At 42.0% G+C, this 25,849-nt stretch overlaps 1 protein-coding gene and 1 pseudogene across 3 annotated transcripts; one reads left to right on the top strand and one right to left on the bottom strand.

The window, feature by feature from the left end:
• Positions 1-6,999: 6,999 nt before the first annotated feature.
• Positions 7,000-24,904, top strand: LOC142845744 (uncharacterized). 3 transcript variants are annotated; one of them, XM_075965042.1, is made up of 6 exons: positions 7,000-7,443; positions 10,602-10,805; positions 11,746-11,917; positions 18,078-18,204; positions 18,441-18,533; positions 22,562-24,904. In XM_075965042.1, exons 3-6 carry the CDS (start codon positions 11,903-11,905, stop codon positions 24,136-24,138), a joined length of 1,812 nt encoding a protein of 603 aa, XP_075821157.1. In that variant the 5' UTR covers positions 7,000-7,443; positions 10,602-10,805; positions 11,746-11,902; the 3' UTR covers positions 24,139-24,904. The 3 variants fall into 3 exon arrangements, with proteins under 3 accessions (XP_075821157.1, XP_075821159.1, XP_075821160.1); XM_075965044.1 differs by having other exon boundaries at positions 7,013-7,443; positions 18,441-18,524; XM_075965045.1 differs by lacking the exons at positions 18,078-18,204; positions 18,441-18,533 and having other exon boundaries at positions 7,013-7,443.
• Positions 15,128-16,438, bottom strand: LOC142846976 (transcription initiation factor TFIID subunit 13 pseudogene; annotated as a pseudogene).
• Positions 24,905-25,849: the final 945 nt, after the last annotated feature.

Raw genomic sequence — 25,849 nt, 5'->3', positions numbered from 1 at the left:
CTTAGATGTGTTTATTCTATTTATTTAAGTTAATATAATTTTAGGTGTGTAAGTGTTTTGCCTGTCTGCATATTTGTGTACTATGTGCAAAAAATATCAAATGGAAAAAAGAAAGCATATTTAACAAGTGGTGCTGGCATAATTGGATATCAACACGTAGAAGAATGAAAATAGATCCATATCTATCACCATGCACAAAACTCAAGTCCAAATGGATCAAAGACCTCAACATAAAGCCAGCTACACTGAACCGTATACAAGAGAAAGTGGGAAGTACACTTGAACGCATTGGCACAAGGAATCACTTCCTAAATATAACCTCAGCAGCACAGATACTGAGAGAAACAATTAATAAATGGGACCTCCTGAAACTGAAAAGCTTCTGTAAAGCAAAGGACATGGTCAACAAGACAAAACGACAGCCTACAGAATGGGAAAAGATCTTCACTAACTCTACATCAGACAGAAGTCTGATCTCCAAAATATACAAAGAACTCAAGGAATTGGACACCAAAAGATCACACAATCCAATAAAAAAAAAAGAGAACTCTCAACAGAGGAATCTAAAATGGCTGAAAGACATTTAAGGAAATGTTCAACATCCTTAGTCATCAGAGAAATACAAATCAAAACAACTCTGAGATTCCATCTTACACCTGTAAGAATAGAAGGGAGAAGGGGAGGATTGGGGAGAGCTTGGGGGAATGGGATAATTGAGATGGAGGAAGGGTGGATATGGGAGCAGGGAAGAAGATATCTTAATTAAGGGAGCCATTTTAAGGTTGGCAAGAGACTTGGCTCTAGAGGGGCTCCCAGGTGTCCAAGGGGATGTCCCCAGCTAGGTATTTGGGCAGCAGAGGAGAGGGTGCCTGAACTGGCCTTCTCCCATAGCCACACTGATGAATATCTTGCATATCACCATAGAACCTTCATCCAGCGATGGATGGAGATAGAGACAGAGACCCACATTGGAGCACTGGACTGAGCTCCCAAGGTCCAGATAAAGAGCAGAAGGAGGGAGATGAGCAAGGAAGTCAGGACCGGGAGGGGTGTATCCACCCACTGAGACAGTGGGACTGATCTCATGGGAGCTCACCAAAGCCAGCTGGACTGGGACTGAACAAGCATGTGATCAAACTGAATTCTCTGAATGTGGCTGACAATGAGGGCAGACTGAGAAGCCAATGATAATGGCTCTGGGTTTTGATTTTACTGCATGTACTGGCTTTTTGGGAGCCTAGTCTGTTTGGATGCACATGTTCCTAGACCTGGATGGAGGGGACTTCCCACAGGACAGGGCAACCTGACTTCTCTTAGGACTGGAGAGGAAGTGGGGGGGGGAGTGGGAAGAGGGGGAGGGAAATGGAAGGAAGAAAGGAGGTGGAAATTTTAAATAATAAGAATAAAGCCTGGCGGTGGTGGCGCACACCTTTAATCCCAGCACTCGGGAGGCAGAAGCAGGCGGATCTCTGTGAGTTTGAGACCAGCCTGGTCTACAAGAGCTAGTTCTAGGACAGGCTCCAAAACCACAGAGAAACCCTGTCTCAAAAAACCAAAAAAAAAAAAAAGAATAAAAAAGAATAGCCAAAATAAAAAACACTGATGACAACTTATGCTGGAAAGGTTGTGGGGAAAAGGGAACACTTTGGCATTGCTGCTGGGAATGCAAGCTGGTACAACCCCTTTGGATGTCAGTGTGGCGATTTCTCAGAAAATTAGGAAACAACCTTCCTCAAGGCCCAGTAATACCACTTTTGGGTATATATCCAAAGGATGCTCAATCGTGCCATAAGGACATGTGCTCAACTATGTTCATAGCAGCTTTGTTTGTCATAGCCAGAACCTGGAAACAACCTAAATGCCCCTCGACTGATGGTACATTTACACTATGGAGTACTACACAGCAGAAAAAATAACAACAGCTTGAAATTTGCAGGAAAATGGATGGAGCTAGAAAACATTATTTTGGGTGAGGTAACCCAGACAAAGAAAGACAATTATCATGTATACGCACTCATAGGTGGTTTTTAAACATGAAGCAAAGGAAAACCAGCCTACAAACCACAATCCCAGAGAACTTAGACAACAATGCGGACACTAAGAGAGACTCACATAGGTCTAATCTACATGGGAAGTAGAAAGTATAAAAAGACAAGATCTCCTGAGTAAATTGGGAGCATGAGGACCTTGGGGGAGGATTGAAGGGGGAAGGGGAGAGCCAGGTAGGGGAGCAGAGAAAAACGTAGAGCTCAATAAATATCAATTAAAAAAATTAAAAAAAATCAGAAGGGGGAACCTTTGCTATCCAGTTAAGTGATGATCAACCTCTATTCCACTAAGATTTTGTTTGAGCTATCAGAATAATTTTTTAAAATAATTTATTTATTATGTATACAATGTTCTGTCTGCATGTATGCCTGCCCACCAGAAGAGGGCACCAGGTCTCATAGATGGTTGTGAGTCACCATGTTGTTGCTGGGAATTGAACTCAGGACCTCTGGAAGAGCAGCCAGTACTCTTTATCCCTGAGGCATCTCTCCAGCCCCTATGAGAATAATTTAAGGAAGAACATTTTAGCGTGAATTATTTATACAGGCTGTTAACATTATCAAGTCTTCTGGGACTGTGACCTTCATTTACTTAAAGTCCTGGTACAAATTGGTTTAGTAGTGCAGGATGTTTTATGTTTGTGAAATGATTTGATTTCAAACTGTTTCATATGCTACTAAAAACTATGTCCAGACAAATGTATACACCTTAGTCTGTCACAAGAGGGCACTCGTGCCCCATTCTTTAAAGTGAATGTTGCTCTGGGTAGTGAATGGGAAAAAAATGAAAAGGAAAGGAAAGGACTCTCCTAGGTGTGGTGCAGCAGAAAGTTTATTGTAGATAAAAGGGAGAGCATAGGTAGAGGCAGGGACAGAGACATCTGGGAGAGTCCAGAGTGGACATGACGAGACTGAGCTGAGCCATGGTGTGTGTGTGTTGGGGGTGGGGAGGTTAGGAGAAGGGAAAGAGAAACCAGGTCACAGCGGTCAGGAAGCCAAAGGTACAAAAAGGGTAGGTAACCACAATGTCTGGATTACACAGGGAAGATCCTCTGGGGGGATGGGCAGCCCAGTCCCTGGACTGGAGGGTAGGGGGTGGAGTATGCCAGTAATACCCTGTGAGAAGTAGGCACCTGAGGGATGCTGGGAGAACCTGGTGGCTAGGTCTGCTTTGATATGTTAAGTAGGCACTGAGCCATTTATTTGTCCAGGGTTTGAAACTTGACAGGAATGACAAATCCAGAGAAATGATCAAAGAAACACAGTTTGGACCCACAGAATGAATTTGGAGTTCAGTGGATGGCTATTATCCAAACTGCACCGGGAGTTCTGCTCATGCAAATTTATTAATTTCATAAAAGGATATCTATTTATCCCCATCTCAGGACCCAGTGGGAAAAAAAAGAATATCTATTTATTTAAACTCTTGGAAACAGGGTTTCACTGTGTAGCCCTGTGTAGTCCTGGAACTTATTTTGTAGACCAGGCTGCCTGCCATGGACTGCTATAAAAAGATTTTTTGTTTTTTGTTTTTCCGAGACAGGGTTTCCTTGTGTATCTCTGGCTGTCCTGGAATTCACTCAAATTCACAGCAATCCGCCTGCCTCTGCCTCCTTGAGTGCTGGGATTAAAGGCTTGAGCCACCACTTCCTGGCTATGAAAGGATTTTTGTTTTGTTTTTGTTTTTTGTTTTGTTTTTTCGAGACTGGGTTTCTCTGTAGCTTTGGAGCCTGTCCTGGAACTAGCTCTTGTAAACCAGGCTGGCCCCGAACTCACAGAGATTCACCTGCTTCTGCCTCCGGATTACTGGGATTAAAGGTGTGCGCCACTACCACCTGGCTATAAAAGGATTTTTAAAGATTATACAAAATACAAATTCTTGCCGGGAGGTGGACAATTCTTTGGACAAGAGAACTTACTTGTTTTACATAGTGTATCCACTTAAAATAATGTTTTTTTTGTGTGTGGTGTGTGTATATTTGTGAGTGTATGTGTTCACATGTAGTTCCCATGCTCACACATGTGTGTGTGGAGGCCAGACATTGACGTCAGGTGTCTTCCTTGATTGCTCTCTGTTAGGTCAGAAGCGGTCCCTAAAAATGGCAGTGCTGGTGACAATATCCTAAACAGAAAGACTTTGGACAGGTAAACAGAGGATTGTTGTTGGATAAACAGGCCTAAAGAACCAGTTTCTCTTTACCTAGGAACTTCCCTTAATCCTGTCCTCAAAGATCTACTACCTTTAGCAACAATAACTAATTCCCAGTCAGTCCAACCAGCCAGCATTAGCTCAAAAATCTCACTCTGCTGTCATATTAAATCCACTTGCTTTTCCTCCATTTTTCTCTTCAGTAGCTGTGGCAGTTTGATCCCCAGTAACCTTTTTTTTTTCTACCCGTGGAGTGGTTCAGTTCGGTGGTTTCCCTGCACCTTGCTTACACTTTCTACTTTATTTGAGGCAGGGTCTCTTGCTGAACCTGGCCCATTGTGGATCCCCAGTCTCAATCTCTTGAGTGTTGGGATTAAGGGTTGCTATCATGAGTCGACTGGTAGTGGCGCACGCCTTTAATCCCAGCACCCTGGAGGCAGATGCAGGCGGATCTTTGAGTTTGAGGCCAACAGGTCTACACAGAGAGAGTTTATGGGCAGCCAGGGCTATACAGAGAATGTCTCTAAAAACAAACAAACAAATCCCTCCAAACAAAACAAAATGAAACAAAAAACAGTGGCCATCTACTTGTTTTTATATAGGTTCTGGGGATCCACACTCTTGTATGGCAAGGACCCATGAACCTTTCTCTCCTCAAGGCCCAGATGGTGACTTTAATAGCTGTTGATGTTATATATCAACAGCTTTTGTCGTTGTTGTTTTTGAGACAGGATTTTACTATGTAGCCTTAGCTGGCCTGGAACACGAGATCATGCTGACCTTGAACTCACAGAAATCCATCTGCCTCTGCCTTCCAACTACTGTACTGGGATTAAAGGCTTGAACCACTATGCCTGGCAGTGTATTATCTATTATTGTTGCTTAACAAATTTCTAAAGTTTAGTGGTGTAAAATCTCAGTAATTTAATTTAATTTCTGGGATCCAGAAACTGAACTTTTTAAGGTGCTTTTGGCTCTAAGTCAAGTTCTTATCCAGGGTTCAGTCATCGCAAACCCACTTTGAGTTGTATAATTGGCTTCTAAGATCAATCACTCACAGGGACCGCTCTACTGCACAGCCCGGCAAGTGGCATTTGGCTTCCTTCAGACCAAACGGTGTAAGAGGAAGAAAAAAATGTGCAAATGGAGGCTACAATTTCTTTATAAGATAATCCTCAGGATGATACTTGATTACTTTGTTAAGAATAAGTTATTATGGGCCTGAATCCCAACTCTAGAGAGTCAGAGACAGGTGGACCCCTATAAGTTTGAGGCATATGTCTTTCACTTTACAGACAGAAATACTTTCATGAGAACTTTATTAAGATTATATAGTGAATGTTTAAATTATGTTGAAAAATTCATCTTAATGTGGAATCTATCTTCTCAACTCTGAGCAAGGAATGTCTACATTTCTTTAGACTGTGTTTGATTCATTTCATGTTTGTCTGGTTTCTGAGTTCTTTTTTCTTTTCTTCCTCCTCCTCTTCTTTTTTGAGACAGGTTTTCTCTGGTAGTCCTGGTTGTTGTGGAACTAGCTCTGTAGACCAGGATAGACTAGAACTCAGAGATTCGCCTACATCCCTCCTCCCTTAATCCCTCTGTTGGGTTTAAAGATGTGTCTACCACTCCCAGCTTCAATTAGTTCACTTTTGAATATTTTTGAAAATGATTTAAATTTTAGGAAGTGATTTTTTTTTTTGTTTTTTGAAGTAAGGTTTCTTTGTGTAGCTCAGGCTGTCTTGGAACTCTCTCTGTAGACCAGTCTGACTTTGAACTCAGAGATCTGCTTGCCTCTGTCTTCTGAGTGCTAGGATTAAAGTCATGCACCACTACTGCCTGGCAGGAAGTGAGTTTTCTTTTTTCATTTCAGATTTCAATTATTCCTATACAGGAAATACCTTGACTTTTGTCTCTTGTCTATTTACGTCGTTTCTTGTTATTTCCTTTTATTAAGAGGTCCAAAATGGTGGAAAATTACTGTGTGGTATAAGCAGAATGCTGAATTTGACAGTTGACTGGTGATGTTGAAACTAGTTCACAGGTTTTGGAGATCACTAAACATTTAGCTTCCTGCGGAGCTCTGGGAAGCCATCATAAGATTTTGTAACAGGGCCCCAGACGTTAGTAGGCCCTGAGACCGTAGCGCAACTGACTCCATGATGGAAGTGCCATTGAGACTTAGCACAGTTGACTCCATGATGGGGGTGCCATTCAGGCTGTTAAACTCGGCACGTAGACAGCACCGCCTGACAAACCTAAAACAAAGGCCTAATTTATCAAAGCCCATAGTTATGGGAAAGTCTCTAAATGTACTAACCTTGGTTTTTGGCTTCTGTAGTTCTTCTGGGTAACTATTCTTGTTAACTGAAGTAGCTCAGGACATAGTTTTTGTGCTTAAATCTCACCCCGAGGAAGACTCGGGGTGTCACTGGGATTCTGAACCCTCAGGGTAGTCGCCAGCCGGAATATAAAGACTTTCTATTGGTTTAAACCTATAGAAAGCAGTTTTCCCTGGTGAATATCCCACAATATTATACCGATTTTCTCAGTGTCTCCCACAGAGATAATTGGTCTGTTTCTATAATGAGTACACTGGAGGTTCCTTCTCAGGTTCTATACTGCTTTGAGACACCTGGGGTTCGAATGAGAGAAAGGTGAAGAAACGTCACATCGTTGTTACAAAGTAGGTACCTATTCAGAAATCCGCTATTCGTGGTAATTACGAGTGTGGATTTGGAGGGAAGTGTCCTTTTCCACTTGCCATAGTTACTCAGAGGCTCATGGGTAATGTAGTCCCTCACCTACGAGGCCATCCCTCTGGGGCTCAGGTAAACAGCTAGGTGTCTGGCCTTGGTAGGCTCCTCTGTGCCACAGTCTCCTGAGAACTTTGGCTTAGAAAGTCGCGGCCTGGCGTTGTGCTGACGCAATCTCTCGGGCCGCGAGTTTGGTGCCGGCTTCCTGGAGAGGGTGCGAAATAGGAAGGGGAGAGTCGCGATCCTCGGAAGCGGGACCCGAACCCCTTTGCTCGCTGGAAGCAGAAATATAGGTGGATCTTGGTGGGACTGAGACGCAGTGCGAGGGCAGGCCGGAGCGGGTCTGGAAGGAGACTGCGGGACCCACCGTGCCCAATCGGATCAGACGACCTGGACAGTGCTTTCACGGTTGCTGGTCAGAAGACTGCCCTAGGAGGTGTCCGGGTCTGTGACCCCAACAGAGGGCCATTACAGAAGCTCTGCCAAGAAGGTGAGAGCCCAAGATGGCGACTTGGGGGTGAGGGCGGTGCGTGTCTTTAGATTGCCAGGCTGGGGGTTGGGGGAGTGGGCTGCGGTGTGAGCTGACATTCCAGTCCTTGCTGCCAGTGATGAATCCTGTTACCTGTGTGGCTCTTTTTTTTTTTTTTGAGGCGGGGTTGGGGGTGGAAAAAAGGCCACTAATAGGAGACCAGACTACAGAACCGGGAATTTTCACTAGAATGACCCAGAAATCCCAAACTGCGAGCTTGGGAAAGTGTAAGTTGGCACTACAGTGCTGGAGCGAGAAGGGGGCCTGTTAGGAATTTTAAATATTAGCTCCCTGACGACGCAAAAATTCCCAATCAAGCCAAGTCAAAACAAGCCAAATCAAAAAATATCCAGGTTTAATGGGAGATCTGCGCTCTCGGGTGGCCCCGAGGGGAAAACGGGAGGCCACAGGAACGACCCCCGGGAGAAAGAAAGGGAGACCACGTATTCTTCTTTTGGAGGGATGATTTAAGTACCCTGGGGAAAAAGTGGTCCTGACCCCACCTCCAGGGAGGGGTCAGGACCTGACCCCACCTCCAGGGAGGGGTCAGGACCTGGCCTGCTGGGATTTGAAGTCCAGACCAGGCCTGGGGGCTGGGATAGGTGCGAGGGACTGGGACCTACGCTCCCAACTTAACAGGGCCTGTGACCCACAGTCGGTAACGGAAAAAGGGTGTTTGTTATCCTAATGAATTGACCCGAAATTCCTGGGGAAATTCTCACGTAGTGACTGTAGATCTTGTTGTGTATTGGCAATTGTATTCGTTAAATTTCCTGTCTCTTCACGAAGTGACTTTTTTGGGCTTGGCAATGGCCAGCTTGGCAGTCTAGGTTTGAGTTCTTAGCGATTCTCAATCAACGGGTCAAAGTTCTTAGCGATTCTCAATCAACGGGTCAAACGACCCTTTCACAAGGGTCGCATATTAGACATTTTGCATATCAGATATTTACATTATGATTTATAACAGTAGCATAATTACAGTTATAAAGTAGCAACGACGATAATTTTATGGTTGGAGGTCACCATGACATGAGGAACTGTATTAAAGGGTTGCAGCATTAGGAAGGTTGAGAACCACTGTCTTAGAAGGTTTTGTTTCGTTTTTTTGCAAGTCACCAGAGACAAGAAGGTCTCTCAGAAGATTCAAGTATTGAAATAAGAACATTTTCTTGGGAACAAAGTAGGGGGTTTCAGGTTCTGAAGGAGGGTGTTTCATCAGTAGGAACTCCATCCGGCTAGTGTGGAGGAAAACCTTTAATAAGAGACCAGGAAGTAAGTGCTGGGTCCTGGTAGGGAATTAGCTCTGGGTCCAGGCCTTAGACTGCTGCAGCCTAACTCTACAGAACAGCAGGACCTTGTGATATAGCCCCTCTGACTAAAACTTACTTCGATTAACAGGGTCTGTCCATATCTTCATGGCATAATTGAAAGTTACCTGTACACCATGACACATTCACGTTTCAGAACAGAACAGTGGCCCATCTGGACTACCGATTCCTTCCTCGTTACCCTAATGCTCAGCCTACTATGTTGGTTGCTGAGCTGTGAATGAATTTTCCCTTTGGACCAGAATAGGAAGTGTGTTTATTGAGTGTAATGCAACAGAGCTGCAAGCTGGGCAGTGACTGTAGTACCATCTGCGTCATAGGCTGATAAGCTGTGGGGGGGTCGGAGGCAGGGATATCCTTGTTCAGCCAGAGGGAGATTCTTTGTGTGCATGTGATACATAATGTGTGAAGATGAGTCCACATAAGGCAGTGTACATCTCTAGGGAGTTAAGCAAGAGCTACCGTGGATGCAATTCCAGCTGTGTAATGGGCATGCGAACAGTCTCAGTCCTGTGAAGGTTCACCGATGGGGACCTGCCCCACAGCAGGCAAGATCTACTGTTAATGAACTAATGCATTTGAGCGGAGGCAGAGTGTAGGTGCAACTCGTAGCTTTGCATGACTTAAGCAACTGCTGATCCCATTGCTTAGAACAATTTCTGGGCAAAGCTACCACCTTCTCAGAAGCTAGCAATATATGGGTGGTAGGGGCTTGATCCTTTTCTACCAGCTTAGTTGAAAAAGATTGGCAAGGGCCTGGGAAATATTTGTTGTATCTGGAAGTTGTGATCTAGTGTGGATGGATGCCCTGTCGCACCTGGGCTGAATCAGTGGTTGGTTAGTTTACTTTCCCCTTCCTCTTCCCTCAGTGTTTCCATTGTGTGAGCTCTTTCAATTAATCTTGTGTGTCTTAGTATATTGTCTGCATGTATGTCTGTTTACCATGCACTTAACAAAAACTAATGTTTGTGTTTTTTCTAATACTGATTTCTAGTTACCATGTGTACATGTCTTAGATTTGTGTGCTTCTGTTTTTGGTGTTGAAATCTAGTGTCTGAGTATGATCTGCAAATGCTTTACCACAGAACAAGGTGATCAGTTTTCAAACACTTTCCAAATACCTTGTCTTAAGTTTCCTATCCTTATTACCATCAATACATTCTGTATATTGTAGAACCTTAAAGGTTAAAAACAGAAGTGTTTTATTTAATGCTAGCATTCTGTTAACCAAAATTCATAAGAATGAAAATAATAGAAATCAGTCTCAGTTTTGTAAAATGCAAAATGAGATCTCATGAAACTTATGCATGTAAATACTACAAAATGCCACACTCACGTGAAAGTGGCAGCCTTTCTGTTTAAAAGCTTAGATGTTGTCTTTGTAGCCAGACATTACTTGTTTGAATCATGTGACTTCAGTATTCTTTCCTTTTTTGGTTTTTCGAGACAGGGTTTCTCTGTGTAGCTTTGAAGCCTGTCCTGGAACTCACTCTGTAGACCAGGCTGGCCTCAAACTCACAGAGATCCACCTGCCTCTGCCACCCAAGTGCTGGGATTAAAGACATGTGCCACCTGGCGACTTCACATATTCTTATTGTGATTTTCAAGCCTTAGGCATCTGGCTACAGAATACTTTGTATTGTGTTTGCCATGCTTGGAAACTATTTCCTATTATATGTTAAAATAATTGAATTCTAAATCATTAAATATATAAACCTTTCTTGTATAACACATCAACAAAAATATTGCTTTGAAGAACAATTTAATTTTTTTTCCCTCACATTTCTGTAGGTCGATATCTGGACTGGTCTCCACTGGGAAGTTTCTGTATTTTCCTGCCTTCAGTGACGAATGAGGTTTGATTCATCAGTGCTTTGAGACTGCTTCATTCAGGGTGTTCTGTCTCACATTTAGTGGTTCCTGCTGAGTCTTTTCAAAGCTCTGTTTTCATCAAGCTGGCACCAAAGCTCTTCACAGCACACCTGTGTCTAGTAGGTAAGTACTAGGCAGGAAATACTTTTTTATTTTTGTAAGACAGGGTTTCTTTGTGTAGCCCTGGCTGTCCTGGAACTAGCTCTTGTAGACCAGGCTGACCTCGAACTCACAAAGATCCACCTGCCTCTGCCTCCCGAGTGCTGGGATTAAAGGCGTGCAGGAAACACTTTTCAAGTTTAGGTTGTTTTCGTATTTACTGAGTTCACTTGGTCAAATGAGTCAAATGGCTCATAGTAATCATGGGAAGTAAATGGGGGTGTAGATACGTCGAGATGCCCCATTTGGAAACATTACTGTAGCAATCAATGCCCTATAAGAAATGTTCATTGTTTTTTTTATCCTGTATAAGCATGGGCAAAAAAAAAATCTTGCAATCTGCATATTTTCCATGGAAATGAGCTATATGAAGGAAGAAGTAATGTAGAGGAAGTGCTTATATGGAGCCCATTTGGGTGGATTGTAGGATATTTCATGTAACAGGTGCATTTCTGCGTTAATGATAGGGAAAACATAATTTCTGTGGTTTCAATTATTAAGTACTTTTGGAAGGGAATGTTGTTACCAAATTGTTCATTATTTGCTGATGTTAGTTCTTATGAATTCAGCCATAGCTTTCATGTGTAACGGCTCTGAATGTACTTGTGAGCCCATTGTCAATGGTATCTTTGTTGCACTTTCTTATAGATGGGACTATTTTCTTTTGCTTTTTTTTTTTTTAAGATTTATTTATTTTTGTGTGCATTGGTGTTTGGCCTGCATGTATGTCTGTGTGGGGGCTTCAGATCTCTTGGAACTGGAGTTACAGACAGTTGTGAGCTACCATGTGGGTGCTGGGAATTGAACCTGGGTCTTCTGGAAGAACAGCTGTCTCTCCAGCCCCTCTCCATCTCTCCAGCCCCTAGGAAATTTTCTTACAATTTTTTTTCTTCTTCTTTTTCAGCTAATTGCATAGTGTTTTGAGCGGAGAATCTAGGACCAAACCATGGATACCCTCTCACTCTCATGACTCTACCTTGGTCTCCTTTTCTCAACTGTGCTTCTGGTATCACCTGTGTGTTTTCGAGGGCAAAAACACAAACAAGCAGCTTACAGACATCATGAATGAATGTGTGGTGAGTTGTTTTTTATACCCCGCTTGGATACATATTGCTATTTTATTTATAGTCTGACCATCAATAAGACCTGGCTAAATTTGTGGAGAGAATTTGACTTCAACTCCTTTTAGTAGTAATTGTGGCAACAATTAAGAAATTATGGTTTTTCTTGTTTCTGTACATTATTCATATTTCTCCCAGGTTGAAAATACCTTGGATCACTGTCATTTCCACCACGAAGCTTTTCCAGTTATGGAACTGGATAAGATCATGGTCGAGTGTCTGTTAACCTCCCGTCCATACTCGTCCAGCACTCAGGAGAGGACAAGGGTGGTGGGATGTAGGGCCGCCCTGTGTATACTGACTTGGGCATATATTCCCAGTAGACAGCCAGGGCAGTTCTTTGCCGAAAGCCTGGTCCAGAGCCATGCTTCATGTGTGTGTCTTCATTCTGCTCTCTGGCTCTTGCAAGTCTCTCAACTGATACTCTTTTTCTCTAGAAAATGGCTCCATTTGCAATTAACCATCTTTTTTTCACTAATGTCAGCCAAATACTCAGACTCTTTTTACTTTTAATTTGTGTGTTTGTATACATTGGGGCTTGAACCCCGTGTCCCATGAACATTAAGCATTTACCTATTATGAACTACGCCCTGAACTGTCCCCATTTCTACTCTCCTACCTTCCTTGCCTTCTTTTTTCCTTTCCTTCTGTCTCTCTTTTTAAAAACTTTTTATTAATTTGTGGATTTCATATCATGCATCTCAATCCCATTCATCTCCCCGTTCCTTCATATCTGCCCTTTGTTCTTAAAACCTGCCCCTTCCTCCCCCAAATAAATTTTAAAAGGAATGGAAAGAAAAAGCTCATTGTGGAAGCGGTCGTGTGGCATATTGAGTCACACAGTATACCTGTTAGTCCATATATCTTTACTTGCAAGTGTTCATTGCAAGTCAGAGGTCATGAAGGGTCAGAGTCATTAAAGGTCAGGTCATGAAGAGTCAGAGACACGTCAAGAGTCAGAGGTCAAGAAGCCTCTGGTTTCTGCTACATTATTGACACTGGGCCCTCACTGGGACTCTACTTAGATATCCTGTTGTTGCTCTGCTGTGCAGACCCTGCAGCTTTGGATCTCTAAGACTGGCCTCTTCATGTCCTCCTGCAGATCGTAGATGGGGTGAATGATGGCATGGGCCAACTTATTTTTTATTTTTTTTAAGCTTTTAAAATTGATCTTATTTAGCTATATATTTTTCTCTGCTCCCCTCCCTTTCTCTCCCCTCCCCTTCAACCCTCTCCCATGATCCCCATGCTTCCAATTTACTCAGGAGATCTTGTCTTTTTCTACTTCCCATGTAGATTAGATACATGTATGTCTCTTAGGGTTCTCATTGTTGTTTAGGTTCTCTGGGATTGTGAATTGTAGGCTGGTTTTCTTTGCTTTATGTCTAAAAGCCACTTATGAGTGAGTACATATGATATTTGTCTTTCTGGGTCTGAGTGAACTCAATATGGTGTTTTCTAGCTCCATCCATTTGCTTGCAAATTTCAAGATGTTATGTCTTTATGTGGTTTGGGTATCAGGGAAATTGTAGCCTCATAAAAAGAGTTTGGCAGTGTTCCTTCTGTTTCTATTGTATGGAACAATTTGAGGAGTATTGGTATTAGTTCTTTGAAAATCTTGTAGAATTCTGAGCTGAAACAATTTTGAGCTGAAACCATCTGGTCCTGGACTTTTTTTGGTTGTGAGACTTTTGGTGTCTGTTCCAAATTTTCTTTTTTTTTTAGCAGTTATAGGTGTATTTAATTTGCTTATCTGGTCTTGATTTAATTTTGTTAAGTGATATTTACCCAGAGAGTTGGGGATGGACCAACTTATAGCCCTGATGCCTGGGTCTGGATGGTTACTGGATTGGTCAGCCTGCCAACTCTCCCTCATCCTCACTACCTAGTTGAGCGCTCTAGCACTGCCCTGGCTAGTTCATCCTTTATAGCAAGCAGCAAAGGGTGGGATTAGTTCTCCTGTTCTCACATCCCTAGGGATAGCCCACTCACACCTACACCACCAGGGCCAATTGTACTATGTTGCCTGGGTGAGTGAAATTCAGGGGCCACTCTCTCAAGTGCTGCAGATGGTGAGGGCCAAGGCCAGCTCTTCTTCCTGTCACAGGCAAGGGTTGGTGGGTAGGGCGTCTCTCCCAATATGGCAGATGAGGGGTGGGGTCATATTTCCCATGCTCACATTCTTGGGGCCAGCTCACCTGTGCAGGCATCAACAGGGTCTCTTGTCCTCACCATGTGAGGTGTAGGTAGGGTCAGTTTTCTTGCCTGCTGCAGGTGGCAAGGAGTGAGGAGGGAGGGAATCTTTCCCTCACCCTCTACACCATGTGGCAGAGAGGGCAGGGCCAGCTCTCCCACGCTCATGCTTTCAGCTATGCTGTGCTGCCCAGGCGAGATGAAGGGCCTGTTCTCTGAGTGGTGCAGCTGGTGAGGGACAGGGCTAGTTCTCCTGCTCTATGACCTCAGGCCCTGCTCTCCCACCTGCCACAGGCAGTGAGATGCTGTGTGTGTGTAAATCTCTTCCTTACCCATGCCACTGTGTGCTAGATGAGGAGCAGGGCCAGATCTCCCATGTTCAGGTTCTTGCGGTGGCTCATCCATGCCCCCATCAACATGGTCAGCTCTACTGTGCTGCCCAGGAGAGGTGCAGGATCAACTCTCTTGTCTGCCGCAGGTGCCAAGGGGGGAGGGGGGAGGGCATCTTTCCTTCGCCCACACCACTGCATGGCAGATGAGGGGGGCAGGATCAACTCTCCCACTCTCATGACCTCAGGACCAGCTCACCTGCACCCTGTTAACAGGATCAGCTCTATTGTGCTGCCCAGGTGAGGTGCAGGACCAGTTCTCTCTAGTGTTGTAGCCAGTGAGGGACAGGACCAAGAGGCATATAAAACTTAGCTATTGCTGCCATGAGGACCAGTGTTTAGCAGCTCAGAGATTGAAGGAGAAGCCACAGTACCAGTGAACTTATTAATAAAGTATGCCTTTAAATTGTTTTCCAAGATATTTTTTTTTATTACCTCAAAGACATTAACAAAAACATCTTAACCTAACCTTAAGTCATTTGTTAAAGCTTTGTTTTAGCTATGATGCACACCGAAACCTGTGAACACATCTCCCAACATAAAGATTAAAAGAATTTGAGCTAGCTTGGCTTTTAGTACTCAATTGTTTTTCTTTTCTTTTTTTTTTTTTGGTATTTAATTCTTCATCCTTTATTCCTTGTATCAACAGATTAAACAGGTAGCATTTCCCCAAGTACTGATTTAACAATGTTAAGCACCAGTAAGTTTTACAGAGTAACATTCAGTAACCTCTTTAAATGTAATTTTAATCCTTATTATAAGCTAAATAAAATAATTTAATGCGATACGCTAAATACACACAAAGCCTGCATATCCTTAACTATGAAAATGCTTGCACAGTCACATACTGGTTAAATCAACTATACATTTTTACAATGAAATTACTTACATTTATGTCAATAGAACACCACCCAAAACATCTGTCCTGACTCAGGTTTATAAGCTGTGCCATCCCTGCTGCTGAAAGCACTTGTTTAGAAACTTTACTGTTGCCGGGGAAGATGAGGTCCACTAACACTTAACAAATAGTAGTTTCATTAAAAAAAAAAAAAAGAGTTCTTTAGAAAAGAATATTAAAACAACTAAGCATTCTTACAAGAACTTAGTTCCTTAAAAGAAACACAAACCAGTTCATTCTCTAAGAATTTCTCCCGCCACTGTCATAAAAACTTGAAATACGTAAAGCACGAGTCTCAACTTTCATAAAGCCAAATGGACATTTAGATTGCATGTTATGCAGCCATGGCATAGAGCTTGGCATACACAAGTCTGCGAAACACTGCCTTTTCAGATGGAGCTGCACAACTGGCCACACTTTCAGAAGTCACTGAATCCCGCTGAAGGGTTCAGATATAAAGGCAGGCAATGAAAGGCTCAAGTTACAGAGCGAGAACTGAAGGCCTCCTTCATTGCATGCCTAGCCATCGCGTTACTGTAGACAAGTTAGAATGTATGGTTTCCAAATAAAATATCAAAATTTCAGATATTACAAACGGTGTCAAGATCCATAGTTGGCTTCGTCAAAAGCTTTTCTAGCCCGCTTCAATTCTTTATTCATAGTAAGTAAGTCTTTAACTCTGGCAAACTTCCTTGGGTCCTTTCGAATCAGGAAGACAACATCTTCAGCTTGCACTCGACCCTGTCTCCCGTTTGACATTGCCTTGTGAGTCATTTCAGTAATGAACTCGATGACAAGGTCTTCAAGAATATCCACCGACTCGGTGTAAGGATTCTGGTCATCCCCAAACCCATACATCATACACCGTAATTCTTTGGAGAAAAGTCTCTTTCTTCTCCCCTGTCCACCTTCTGCTCCTCCTCCAATTTCTTCATTTTCCTCTTCAAAGGTGGGGTCTTCCTCCTTCATCTGCCATCCTAGCTGCCCGCCGGCCTTCTGAGTCCTCAATTGTTTTTCTTAATCATTAACCTAAGTCATGGTCTATATGGCTCCTCAAGAGAAAGTAGCAGTGTGGATATTTTCTGTTCTTTGCAGCCCCTGCTTTATCAGAGGTAGGGGCTACACTATATCTTGCTTTTTCCTATATTAGTTTCTCTACTATATTTAATAAATTATAATCCCTTACTATATTTATTAAAGACCCTCAATCATCAAAATCCTATTTAAACTAACACTATTATTGTTTAAAATCACTGCTTCAGTTAAACAGTAGAGCTTAGGAGGAAATCATCTCATAATAGTCCTCAGGGGAAAATGCCCAGCAGAACAGGATATTTCCATGAGATAATCACACTACATTAAAGGCAGTGGGGATTTCCCCCTGCCCATTCACGCCATGCCAAATACCAGAGAAAAATGGCACAGCAGTAGCAAGAGACATGGGGCCAAAGCCCTTGGGGCCTTGCCTATCTGAGATTCACCCATCAGAGCTTTGCTTCCTGGCTGGCAGACCTGAACTTCAATTGCCACCTGCCGCTCCTCTGACTTGCACTTATCATTGAAATTAGTCTAGATATCAAGCTGGGCGGTGGCACACGCCTTTAATTCCAGCACTCAGTTCTGAGTTCTAAGCTAGTCTGGACTATATAGTGAATATATAGCGCCAGGACAGCCAGAGCTTCACAGGGATACCCTGTTTTGAAAAACCAAAAAAAGAAAGAAACTACTAGTAAAGATATGTAGTTGCAGAGTCATTCACTCCGCGATCAGTTCCTTCAGTTTTGTGTTTTCCTGTTGTCACAGTACAGGTTCATTTACCTACATATGATACTATGTATAGGACTATAAGACTATTACTGTGGTATGTAGTTGCTTGTGTGGTTAAGACAGGGTTCTGAAGGGGAGTTTCAGCCATGCCAAGTGAAGCAAAGGTTAAACTTTCAAATGTTTCTGAGGAACGGGAGGTCTTGCACAAAGCAGGTTTGGTTAACATATGACTTTTGAGCCAGTCAGTGGTGGTGCACGCCTTTAATACTAGCACTTGGGAGGCAGAGGTAGGCGAATCTCTGTGAGTTCGAGGCCAGCCTGGTCTCCAAAGCTAGTGCCAGAACAGGCTCCAAAGCTACACATAGAAACCTTGTCTCGAAACACCAAAAAACAATAACAACAAAAAACCAACCAAACAAAAAAACATACGACTTTTGATACATGATTGAGCTAGGGAGTAGGGCATATAAAACTTAGTGAGAAGGGTTACTCTTTCTTTGGGGCGTAAGGATTATTATTGCATGACCCATACAGCATAACAGTAGTCAGGCTGCCTCCAACCCCTAGGAGGCAGAGCGAGGCCTGCATGTGTTCATGTCTCATGTACAGCCCTATGTGGTTAAGGCCTGGTTACCTGAATGGCCTGGGTTCTCTTATTCCAACAGTTAAGGTTTTAATCTATAAGGTAATTATTGTAGTCCATTAATAAATCAATAACCTCAGGATAGTTCTTTGATGTTTCTTCTTCTCCACTACATAAGCAAGACAAATTATAATGTAAAGTGCACATGAAGGCCTTCCACTATTTAGGAGACCTCAGGTCCTGTTTATAAGCATAGAGTAATTGAGGAGGAATGTGCTGTTACAGGATTTGGTGTCATTTGAGGATGTCACTGTGAACTTCACCTGGGAGGAGTGGCAGAATCTCGATGATGCTCAGAGGGTGCTGTACAGGAATGTGATGCTGGAGACATACAGCAGCCTGGTGTCACTGGGTAAGTAAGTCTAAGGAGCCAGCCATTTCACTGCAGTGAATATGTGAGCAAGTGTGAGATGTAGAGCTGTTCAGGGATAAGGTGCTGGGCCGCGGGTTCCATGACTGTTCACTGCTCTCTAGTGAAAGGTCCACATTTGTATTTTTGGTGCGTAGATCCTAAAACCTGGCTTTGTCTTTCTTCAAAGAACCTTATTAGCATAATTTTCTAAGTCCTACATTATTTCTAATTAACAGGACGATGCAGCCCTAAACCCGAGTTAATCTTCAGATTGGAACAGGGAGCAGAGCCATGGACAGCAGACGAATCTACGAACCAGAGTATGTCAGGTTAGTTGGTACTCATGAATGGGAGTTCATGTCTAGCACAGGTTGGCCGTTTTACTAATTTATCCTAAGTTCCATATTTGAGGGCTCAGACTTGTTCAGTGAAGTCTACAAGAAGACATAGTCTACAAAAAGAATTCTCTTGAATTTGTTCCTACCTTTTAATTTGACAAAAATTTTCTTATATTTTTGGTTGTGAGCCTAGCCTTTAACGGCTGAGCCATCCCTCCAGGCCTTGACAAAAATTTTCTAAGATTTACCCCTGAAGTCTAATTGTTGACTTCTGTTATTTGATGTTTTTCTCTGGTACTTCCTTTTTCTATTGTTTCAGTTGCCTCTTAAACGCCAGTCTCATGGGGATTTTGTTTTCAGACATTTTTTTTTCATGTGCTTTTTGTTTTAGCACATTTTTTTTGTGATTTTTCTTTCTTTTTTATTTTTTTTAATTTATTTATTTATTAAGGATTTCTGCCTCCTCCCCGCCACCGCCTCCCATTTCCCTCCCCCTCCCCTGATCAAGTCACCCTCCCTCATCTGCTCGAAGAGCAATCAGGGTTCCCTGACCTGTGGGAAGCCCAAGGACCGCCACCTCTATCCAGGTCTCGTAAGGTGAGCATCCAAACTGCCTAGGCTCCCCCAAAGCCAGTACATGCAGTAGGATCAAAAACCCACTGCGATTAGATGCCCTTCAACGGAAGAATGGATGAAGAAAGTATGGAATATATACATATTAGAGTATTACTCAGCAGTAAAAAACAAGGACTTCTTGAATTTTGCATGCAAATGGATGGAAATAGAAAACACTATCCTGAGTGAGGTAAGCCAGACCCAAAAAGAGGAACATGGGATGTACTCACTCATATTTGGTTTCTAGCCATAAATAAAGGACATTGAGCTTATAATTCATGTTCCTAGAGAAGCTAAATAAGAAGGTGAATCCAAAGACAAACACATAGGCATCCTCCTGAATATTAACCTTCATCAGGCGATGAAAGGAGACAGAGACAGAGACCCACATTGGAGCACCGGACAGAAATCTCAAGGTCCAAATCAGGAGCAGAAGGAGACGAAGCACGAGCAAGGAACTCAGGACCGCGAGGTGTGCACCCACACACTGAGACAATGGGGATGTTCTATTGGGAACTCACCAAGGCCAGCTGGCCTGGGTCTGAAAAAGCATGGGATAAATTTGGACTAGCTGAACATAGCGGACAATGAGGAAGAATGGGAACTCAAGAACAATTTTTCTTTTTTATTATTATTTTATTTTATTACTTAAAAAATACCAATCCAAATTCCCACTTCCTCCCCTCCTCCCACCCCCTCCACAGATCCTCCCCAAACCCCTCCAGTCTTAAGAGAGGGCAAGGCATTCTGCCCTATGGAAAGTCCAAGGCACTCCCTACTACATCTAGGTTGAGCAAGGTATACATCCAAAGAGAATAGGATTCCCAAAAGCCAGTATATGGAGTAGACACAAATCCCAGTGCCATTGTCATTGACCCTTCAGTCTGCTCCAACTGTCAACCACATTTAGAGGGACTAATTTGGTCCTATGCTTGTTCATTCTCAGTCCAGTTGGGGTTGGTGAGCTCTCATTAGCTCAGGCACATTGTCTTAGTGGGTGAACTCCTCACGGTCTTCACTTCCTTGCTTATACTCTCCCTCCTTCTGCTCTTCAACTGGACCTTGGGAGCTCAGCCCAGTGCTCTGATGTGGGTCTCTGCCTCTGTTTCCATCTGTTGTTGGATGAAGGTTCTATGGTGATATTTAAGACATTCATCAGTCTGACTACAGGGCAAGGCCTGTTCAGGCACCCTCTCTTCTATTGCTTAGGGTCTTAGCTGGGTCATCCAGGTGGATTTTTGGGAATTTTTCTAGAGCCAGGTTTCTTGCTAACCCCAAAATGGCTACCTCAATCAAGATATCTCTTTCCTTGCTCTCATATCTGTCCTTCCTCCATCTCAACTATACCATTCCCTCAAGCTCTCCCCAACCCTCCTCTTCTCCCTTTCTTTTCCCCTCTCCCCTCCCCCCCCAGTCCCCATGCTCCCAAATTTTGTCAGGTGATCTTGCCTGTTTCCAATTTTCTGGTGGGTCTATATATGTTTTTCTTTGGGTTCACCTTATTACTTAGCTTCTCTAGGATCTGAACTATAGGCTCAATGTCCTTTGTTTATGGCTAGAATCCACTAATGAGTGAGTACATATTTTTGGGTCTGGGTTATCTCACTCAGGATAGTGTTATCTAATTCCATCCATTTGCATGCAAAATTCAAGATGTCATTGTTTTTTACCGCTGAGTAGTACTCTAATGTGTAGATGTGCCACACTTTCTTTATCCATTCTTCTGCTGAAGGGCATCTAGGTTGTTTCCAGGTTCTGGCTATTACAAGTAATGCTGCTATGAACATAGAATGCTTTTGTAGTATGATAGGGCATCTCTTGGGTATATTCCCAAGAGTGATATTGTTGGATCCTGAGGTAGGTTGACTCCCAATTTTCTGAGAAACCGCCACATTGATTTCTAAAGTGGTTGTAGAAGTTTGCATTCCTACCAGCAATGGATTAATGTTCCCCTTACTCCACATCCTCTCCAGCATAAGCTATCAGTTTTAGCACATTTAAAAAAATAATTTATTTAAATTTATCTTATGTGCATTGGTGTAAAGGTGTCAGATCCCCTGGAAATGGAGTTATACACAGTTGTGATCTGCCACATGGACACTGGAAATTGAACCTTGGTCCTCTGGGAGAGCAGTCAGTGCTCTTAACCACTGAGCCATCTCTCTAGCCCTATCTTTTTAGCACATTTTAATGAGACAGATTTCAAGTGCTGGTCATTTTATATTTGTTCATCGATAAAAATGTAAAAATAATATCCTTACTTCATGGAATTAATATTTTGATAAAAGATAGATAAGTTTATTTATACTAAGGAGTCACAAACAACTGTTTGTAATGTTGAACCAGAGTAGAATGAGTAACAGATGGTGTTTAAAGTTATAGAGTGTTTCACTTAGGTAGTTGATAATAAAATACAGGAAGAGACCTACAAGTTAAGGCGTGTGAGGCATGATCTAAGAAACCATAAGGAGGATCCAGCATAGGAAGGGGTGTTTCCACTTGAGAAAGAATCAAGGAAAAGTGAAACAAGTTTTCATATTGAAGAACTCAAGCTGGTTTTTTTAAAATGGGGATTATAGTTTGAATGCAGCACTTCCATCTATTTTCTTTCTCTCATTCTAAAGCAACAAAGATAATGAGAAATGGCAGAAGATTCCATCTTCTATGAAACTAAAAGAAGTAAAGTTTCTGTAAACATGATAACATCCTTGAGAATCTATGGATTATCAGACATAGGAGGGTGTATCAGCAATTTGGAGGTGAATGTCAAAGCTCTTGATATCACAAGTAGCCAGACATTTTAGAATTGATGTACAGCATGCTCATTTCTCCCGGGTGGTGGTGGGCATGAGTTTCCTTGTATTGTGATTCTGAAAAGAGCAGGAAATTTTGTTCAATTAAGACCTCAATTACTGATATCTGTTTTGTGTGGAAGTGGAAAGAAAGGACTCTCATGTTTGAAAACTCATAATCCATGATCACTCCTGAAGTAATAACTCTAACAAATAAAGATGTAAACACATGGCCATAAGGGAGACCTCCGGTTAGGAGGCAGCCTATTGGGCTTTTCTCATAATCTGCAAAGAAGAGGTAGAAATTATTTCCCCTCTTAAGACCAGAAAAAGAGAATGCCAGAAAGAAAAGGTCATAGGAATTGGTGGATATTTTAACAAAATATTGCTTCACAAAAATAAAATAAAGTGAGGAAAAATATGTTAATCTATTAGTGTGTTTCAGTATGTTATGTCAAAAGAATAAATAAAGTTTATAAACTAGTACTTAATATGATCTTAATGAATCACTATGGTAGTAGTATAGGAAAAAATTTCTAGGCATGAACATGAGAATTCCACTAGAAAACCTAAATTGTAATTTACAGAAAAAAAATTTTTTTGTCCTTTTAGGCTTCTACAGTGTGGACGGCACAGTTGAGACCAACCAGAAATGTGAAGACAGACATTTATGGCAAGTTACTGCCAATAGCCACAATAGAGCAACTGAGGAAACAGATGGATTAGAAAACACTTTTTATTTTTGCTCCATGAAAATTTCAAATTTTGTTGTAAATAATAGAGAATGTTCAGGAGTGAAGCCTGAGGAGTTAAATGGATATGAGAATACATGTCTTCCTTCTGAGTCTCATGGCATATACACTTTAAAGCAATATAGTGACTGTGGTGTAGCAGGGAAATCCCTCGGGTGTCCTGAGCAATTTGCTCAACATTCCAAGATTCAAACTGGGCAACAGGATTTTGAACACAGTGGAAAAGGAAAAGATACAAAGGAGGCAAAAGTACTGAAAAGAATTACTCCATCTAACAGACTTCAAATGGGACTGACTTTGTATAAGCATAATGAATATGAGCATGTCTCTGTTGAGTCGGATGTCATGGTTAAGGTAGGGAAGGCAACTTTTGGTAAAACATGTAACCTCACTGAACACCAGGAAACATACTCAGGGAGCAAACCTTGTGAATGCCTTAAAAGAAAGAAAATTTTTACTAGCAAATTAGACCTTTCAGTTCATCAGAGGACACATGACCAGAAGAAAGCCCATGTATGTATTCTGTGTGAGAAACTCTTTAGCACTAAATCCTCCCTTACTACTCATCAGAGGATTCACACAGGAGAAAAGCCCTATGGATGTAGTAAATGTGATAAAAGCTTCAGGCAAAAGTCAGCCCTTGTTGTACATGAGAGAACTCACACTGGTGAGAAACCCTTTGAATGTTGTGAGTGTGGTAAAGCCTTCCAGCATAAGTGGTACCTCAAAATGCACCAGAGAACTCACACAGGTGAGAAACCATACGAATGTCAAGACTGTGGAAGAGCGTTTCTAAAGAAGTCATACCTCAGATTGCATCAGGGAACTCACAAGAGAGATAAACCATATGAATGCGAAGAATGTGGAAAAACCTTCCATAACAGATCATACTTCAACATGCACCTTCGAACTCACACTGGTGAGAAACCCTATGCATGCAACGAGTGTGGAAAAGCCTTTTACCAAAAGTCAGACCTCAGGAGGCATCAGAGAATCCACAACAGCGAGAAATCACACAAATGTAAAGAATGTGGAAAAGCCTTTCAAAATAAATCATACCTCAAAACTCATCAGAAAGTTCACACAGGTGAGAGACCATATGAATGTAAACAGTGTGGCAAAGCCTTTCAGAACAAGTCATATCTCAACAAGCATCAGATAATTCATACAGGTGAGAAACCCTACGAATGTACTAAGTGTGGGAAAACATTTCAGTGGAAGTTAGTCCTCAGTAAGCATTATAGAATTCACACAGGTGAAAAGCCCTATGAATGCAGTCAGTGTGGGAAAATGTTTGGCTACAAATCATCTCTCATTGTACATGAATTGATTCACTCTGGGAAGAAACCCTATGAATGTATTGTATGTAGAAAAACGTTTTCACAGAAATCAAACCTAATTAGGCATCAGAGAACTCATAGACATCGGGATGTATGATGGGGATGGGTACAGAAAGATGTTTGCCTGACATTTAAGCCTCAGAAGGTTTGCAGTACTCCAGGAATTCCCTTGAGTGTGAGTGGGGTAGGTGTTCTTTCTGCAGAACAGTTTTCAGTTAACATGAGAGGACCTACACAGGGCTGACAAGAATTAGGAATGGATGTGAGGGGGAGTCCCACCAGAACTTGCCCTTAACATGTTATGAGAAAACCCACACAAGAGGAAATTTTAATAAATGTAATACATGTGGAAAAATGTCTCACACTACAGATTTAAACTTGGAATGCATCTAAGTATTTACATAGGAGGAAACGTGAATGTAAAGAATATAGAAGTTTTAAACATATTTTTTTTCAGTATTTGAGATAACTCATACTGGAGAGGAACTCAGTGAAAGCCCTGAGTGTGGTAAATACTTTTTATAACATAATTGAGAAGAAAAATCTATGAATATAATTAAAGTTGAAAACCATTTTGGCATCATTCATGCCTTAATATGCTTGAGAAAGTCCACACTGGTAAAAATCTCTTCAAGAAATGTAACCATTGGAAAATTATCTGGAAGTCACTGCTTGTTAAATATGAAATAGTCCTGTGAGGAAGATCTCTGGGAATAGGGTTATTGTGGGAGCTTTCCAGTAGAAATTCACCACAGCATGCATTAGAGAACCCCCTTGAGAGAGGAAAGCCTCCAATAATATTGGAAGCCCATGAATTACAGCTAGGCAAGCATCAGACAGTATAATCTAAGGGAAGTCTTATGGCATGGAAGAAATCAAGACCGTCTAGAAATTAAGCGTTGACATACATCACATAATGTGTACAGAGAAATGATGCTGAGTAGCAGAGTGGCCATGTGTCCCGCAGAGACCATTTTCTTATCTCTGGACATAGTCTGCAATTCTCTGCCTCCACCGTAGCCCTTACAAGTTAAGTGAGCTCTGCTGGGACACTGCGAACTCACTGATGGCAACCCAAAAAACAGCAGGCAGTTTTTTTCCAGTTTGTGTCAAAGAAAAGCGAAGGTGACCCTAAGGACATTCTTGCAAATAAAGGTGGAAGAAATTTATTGGCATTTAAGAATTGTTTGAAGAAACAGTGATCTTTCCTCCTTTTTTTTGTCCTTTATGCCTGGCACATTAGTGTGAAATAAATGTAATGTTTAGTTTCCCCAAGTGTGATCTGTTCTCATTGTATTACTAACAGGTCATTCTTGACAATTCATTTTATGAATACAAGGACTCTTTCTGAGGGATGTGAATAACTTTGTATCAGCACATTCATACAGAAGAGAAGCCTGCCTTGTCATTCTTCATTTCTAGGTTAATTCTAGAAGAATCAATTGTGGAAGAAAATTACAATGAATCATTTTTGGGAATGCTTTTTATCATGCAGGGGTATCTCACTGAAGAAATAAATTAGATAATTGCCAAATATTTTTTTAGTGTTTTCATTTCTATAAGAAATTGTAATGAAGAGAGATTTACCAATGTATATATTATACATATGAATATGGGTCATGTTAAACTACTTTAACGGCAAATGTTTGAGTATTCCAGCATAAAACATGAGTGGTGATACAGTCTTCGAGGATACATTTGACTAAGTCTGGAGACATTCTTGTTTACTTAGCTGCATGTTGGGAGCTGTTGGTTGTCAGCTGCTGGGTAGAGGCCAGGGTTCTGATACGTTGCTTAAGAAGCATTGA

This window comes from Microtus pennsylvanicus, chromosome 3 (assembly GCF_037038515.1).
Source record: "Microtus pennsylvanicus isolate mMicPen1 chromosome 3, mMicPen1.hap1, whole genome shotgun sequence".
NCBI lineage: Eukaryota > Metazoa > Chordata > Mammalia > Rodentia > Cricetidae > Microtus > Microtus pennsylvanicus.
The sequence above is the reverse complement of the archived record's forward strand: the minus strand, read 5'-3'. Positions and strand labels throughout refer to the sequence as shown.